Genomic DNA, 2,162 nt, shown 5'->3' with positions numbered 1-2,162 from the left:
CTTCAATAGCTGCAAAAAAACTGTATAATTTAAATGTTATTACACTAGCTCCCAACAAAGTCAGAAGCACTTGGAAGATAATAAACAGAGAATCAGGAAAGTCATGACGAAACAACAATAAAAACCTAAGCCTAAAAATCAATAATGTTGTAACAGAAGATCCAATAATCATTAGCAACACTTTCAACCAATATTTTACCAGCCTCTGCCAATGACTTACACAGGGTAACAATAGTGATTCTCTGCAAGCCCAAAAACTAGTTGAGAATAAACAAAAGTCACTCAGTAACTCATGCTACTTGTATCCAGCAACTGAACAAGAGATTAGAAAAATAATAGAGAAACTAAAAAAAATAAAGCATCCACAGACATAAATGGCCTGTCAAATAAAATTTTGAAGCTAACTCCTAGGGAAATTGCGAAACCCCTCTGTCACTTAGTTAACTCATGTCTTGAAAAAGGAATCTTCCCAAATAGAAGGAAGATTGCCAGAGTACTACCACTATTCAAAAAAGGTGATCACATGTGGCCAGATAATTACAGACCAGTTAGCCTCCTTCCCATTTTGTCAAAGATCCTAGAAAGAATAATATTTGTTAGGTTAATGGCATTTTTTGATAAAAACTGTATCATAAATTGTAGACTGTTTGGGTTCCAGAATGAAAAATCTACTGTGCTGTGATAGCTGCATTTGAACTTATTAATATAATCTCTGCAGACCTAGATCAAGGCCAAATCCCGTTTTTTTTTTTTTTTTTTTACTTATCTAAAGCTATTGACCTTGTCAATCACCACATATTAATAATGAATGAAGCTACAACACTATTGAATTAGAGGAACTGCTCTTGATATCGTAAAGTCATTTCTGCAGAACAGCAAACAAGCAGTGGACATGTCACAAAATCAAGGGAAACAGCTTTCAGAACTACAAGATATAAAACATGGGCTGCCACAGGGTAGTATTCTAGGATCCCTAATTTTCCTTATATATGTAAATGATTTACCTTGTAACATAGACAGTGAATTGATATTCTTTGCAGATGACACATCAAGCATAACTGTGAGACCAAGCTTACAGGAGGCCAGATGTAAAAGTAATCAAACAGTTGAAATGATCACCCACTGGCTTGAAGTGAACAGGTTAATCCTCAATTATGGGAAAACTAATGCAATCATATTTAGGAACAACAAAAGAAAAACAAATGTACTGACAAATTTGCAAGAGCCAGATGTAAGAGTAGTTGAAAGTGCTAAATTTTTAGGGATCACCGTGGACAGTTGTTTAGGATGGAAAGATCATTTTTCCAATATAAGCAATAAACGTAGCAGTGCTGTTTTTGCTCCAAGACAAATTAAGTCACTAATAACTGTAGATGATGTGCCCATGGTGTATTTTTCATACTTCAATGCTATAATGAGCTATGGTAAAGAAATATGGGGCCACTCAACTGAGGCAATTAAAATATTCAAATTACAAAATAGAGAGCAATTAGAATAATAGGAAATAAAAGAACAACAGATAGTGGCAAGCCTCTTCTCAAAACATATAAGATTCTAACCTTCTACAGCTTGTACATATATAAAATTCTGCTCCTTGCTTGGGATCATAAAGATAAATTCAACAAAAATGAAGATGTACACCACCACCACACCAGAAACACCAAGAAATTACGAATTCTGCTGCATAACACAACTCAATAAGAGAGAAGCAGTGGTTACATGGCAGTAAAGTTGTACAACTCTTTACCACCACACATTACTAATGCCAAAATGAAGGATAAGTTTAAACAGTCAATCAAAAAGCTACTATTAGAAACCCCTTTATATTCAATCAGAAAATTTCTTTCACACAAAAATAACTGAAGCAAACAGTCATAATACACTAAAAAAAGCTACACAGGTATAGAGATAAAGAAAATGTAAAATGTGTTACCTTCTTAACCGCATTGTTTTATCTAAATATTTGGTTTTCTACAGTATTATTGCTGTTAAATTTTTTTATAAATGTAAACAAAACAGGATCTAGAATATGTATGAGCTATATGTCTGTATTAAAGCATACATATAAGATGATGGACCCATAGTATAGAATTATTGCAATGAAATGTTCTGTAATTTAGGTACATAGACTATGTATGCCTCATAAAATCCGTTCAGTTTAG

At 33.4% G+C, this 2,162-nt stretch overlaps 1 protein-coding gene across 1 annotated transcript; it reads left to right on the top strand.

Annotated features, from left to right (window-relative positions):
• Positions 1–523: 523 nt before the first annotated feature.
• On the top strand, positions 524–1,859 carry LOC124721939. Its single transcript, XM_047247134.1, has 3 exons — positions 524–678; positions 835–956; positions 1,041–1,859. The coding sequence occupies exons 1-3, from the start codon at positions 524–526 to the stop codon at positions 1,496–1,498; spliced, it is 735 nt and encodes a 244-aa protein (XP_047103090.1). The 3' UTR covers positions 1,499–1,859.
• The last annotated feature ends 303 nt before the right edge of the window (positions 1,860–2,162 follow it).

This window comes from Schistocerca piceifrons, chromosome 1 (genome assembly GCF_021461385.2).
Source record: "Schistocerca piceifrons isolate TAMUIC-IGC-003096 chromosome 1, iqSchPice1.1, whole genome shotgun sequence".
In the NCBI taxonomy this organism is placed as follows: Eukaryota; Metazoa; Arthropoda; class Insecta; order Orthoptera; family Acrididae; genus Schistocerca; species Schistocerca piceifrons.
This window is presented reverse-complemented; position numbering and strand designations above follow the sequence as displayed.

What these genes read in the sequence shown, in the direction of transcription:
- LOC124721939 (XM_047247134.1), top strand. Translation starts at nt 524, where the DNA reads ATGTGGCCAGATAATTACAGACCAGTTAGCCTCCTTCCCATTTTGTCA. An exon ending in AATGAAAAATCTACTGTGCT is followed by an intron (nt 679 to 834) that starts GTGATAGCTGCA and finishes CTATTGAATTAG; the next exon opens with AGGAACTGCTCTTGATATCG. An exon ending in AAAACATGGGCTGCCACAGG is followed by an intron (nt 957 to 1,040) that starts GTAGTATTCTAG and finishes TATTCTTTGCAG; the next exon opens with ATGACACATCAAGCATAACT.